Genomic DNA, 2,283 nt, shown 5'->3' on the forward strand with positions numbered 1-2,283 from the left:
GAGGTCCGGCCCCAGATATCTGGTATATATGTGCTTTTTGTTTGTTTTGTCTGCTTTCTTGTCGTTGCTGTATTAAATCTTACTATCTATACATCTTAAGTACCGGTCTCAGTGTCTTCTTGGGTGCGCGGCTGACCCGAGGCTTGAGTAAGTGCCTCCCTTTGGGAGTTTGGAGTCTTTCAGTGGGAGAACAAGTATTTACTCAGATCACTATGACAAGGAGCAGAGAGGAACCCAGAAAGGTACTCAATTAGAGGGTTTACCTGTAGCATTTCTGAGGACCTAGGATCACCAAACACCACCAACAGAGCTGTAGTACATTTAACACGCATGGAGTTTAAATCCATATGGTTTCTAGTTAACCATTCAAATACAGAGGACCATTAGTTAGAAATAATCTAGGCTTAATAATACGTACCGCCCCCGGCTATGGTGGCTTTGATAAGTGAATCCAACTCTTCATCACCTCGGATTGCAAGCTGTAAGTGACGTGGGGTGATGCGCTTCACTTTGAGATCTTTGGAAGCATTCCCTGCTAACTCCAACACCTACAATGCATCCAGAGTAACACAATCAGGTCTCCAAAGGCAAGAGAAGGGCTTCTCTAGGATCTATATGGAACCTGGTTTTTCCTGTGTATGTGTCCATGACACTAAAACCCTCCTCCTGACTCCCTCATATGCATTACCTGCACAGAGAAACATGCAAAAAGTCAGGGCCAGGATGTTCAGCAGCACAGCCTGGCTCTGAACTCAGTGACCTTTCTGTCTCAGCCTCCTGGCTGCTGGGATGAAAGACATGTGCCTGCCATTATGTCTGGTACACACAAATCAAAGGATCAGCCAAGATACTAAGTGTGAGCATTTAGAAGTCATACATTCTGATATATTAATGTAGTCCACCTTAGCTGTTTATATAGACAATTTAGTAAACTTAGTTTCCTTAACAATTGGAACTTAAAAAAGTTTTTTTATATATTTATTGAACATATGTGAGTACACTGTTGCTATCTTCAGACACACTAGAAGAGGGCACTGGATCTCATTACAGATGGTTATGAGTCACTACGTGGGTGCTGGGAATTGAACTCAGGACCTCTGGAAGAACAGTCAGTGCTCTTAACCGCTGGGCCCTCTCCAGCCCCACAGTTGGAACTTCTTTAACACTCAGAAAAACAAAAGGGCTGTGCATGGAAGGATGCCTTGACCTTCTGGCCTCCTGGTCCTACCTCCCAAGTAGGAGGATTATCATGATGTCCCCCACACCTAACTGCATTGAAATTGTTTCAAAGGTGAGCCCTAAGAGCTATAAACAATAAGCCAGAGAAGCCTTCTATCCTGGAGTAGAACACTTTTGTCTTTTTTCTGTTGTTTTCCTAGGCTGGCCTTGGATTTGCTATGTAGCCAGGGATGACAAGGAACTTCTTTCTAACCACTCCAGTCTCCAGAGCAAGAGTTACAGGTTATGCCACCACTCCCACTTCACGTGGTACTTGGGACTGAACACAGGGAGGGCTTCCTGCATGCTAGGTAAGTACGCTACCAACTAAGCCCTATCCCTACTCACATTTCAAGAGATGGCAATGTTCTAGTCAGCGACTACAACCAACTGTTGCTTTGTTTTTGGACACAGGGTCAATCTTAGGAGCTGAGGCTGGCATTTCTCCTGCTTTCGTCTTTGAAATTTGGGATTACAGTTCCCTAGCCTGTCTAGCTAACATTGATTTGTTCTTGTCTGGCTAACATTGATTTGTTTTTGGTCTTTCCATGCATCAGCTGTACTGGCATTGTCACATCTCTGACAGAAACAACAAAAAGAACTTCACAGAGAATGCTCATTAAGGAGCACAGACAATATCATATATCTGAATCAACTATTGGGCAAGCTTCAGAACCACCCAGTGCCTGCCTTTCCTTGGGCATCCCGCTGGTCTAGGGTGAACAGATCATACCTGACGCATACCTGCAGCAAGGATGCTGTGAAAGCTCGCCAAAGGGTTCTGGGGAAAGCCCAGACTGAGACATGATCCCCCTGACATACACATTGGATTAGGGTTTGCAATTCTACCTCTACTAAGAAACAAAATTCCAAATTTTTTGTTTTGTTTTTGTTTTTCGAGACAAGGTTTCTGTAGACTAGGCTGGTCTCCAACTCAGAGATCCACCTGCATCTGTCTCCAAGTCCTGGGATTAAAGGCGTGACCACTAAGGTCAAAACTCCAAATTTAAATACCTAGAACATGGGGGTTTTTTTTGGATTTTTGAGACAGGGTTTCTCTGTATA

The 2,283-nt window shown here is 44.1% G+C and overlaps 1 protein-coding gene across 2 annotated transcripts in view; it reads right to left on the reverse strand.

Annotated features, from left to right (window-relative positions):
- LOC110305155 (histone H2A.V) overlaps positions 1-2,283 on the reverse strand; it is a 17,436-nt gene that overhangs the window by 835 nt on the left and 14,318 nt on the right. For both annotated transcript variants that reach the window (XM_021176960.2, XM_021176959.1), the window contains one exon: positions 419-548. In XM_021176960.2, coding sequence (XP_021032619.1) covers positions 419-548 — 130 coding nt within the window. The remainder of the gene's footprint in view (positions 1-418; positions 549-2,283) is intronic.

This window comes from Mus caroli, chromosome 11 (genome assembly GCF_900094665.2).
Source record: "Mus caroli chromosome 11, CAROLI_EIJ_v1.1, whole genome shotgun sequence".
In the NCBI taxonomy this organism is placed as follows: Eukaryota; Metazoa; Chordata; class Mammalia; order Rodentia; family Muridae; genus Mus; species Mus caroli.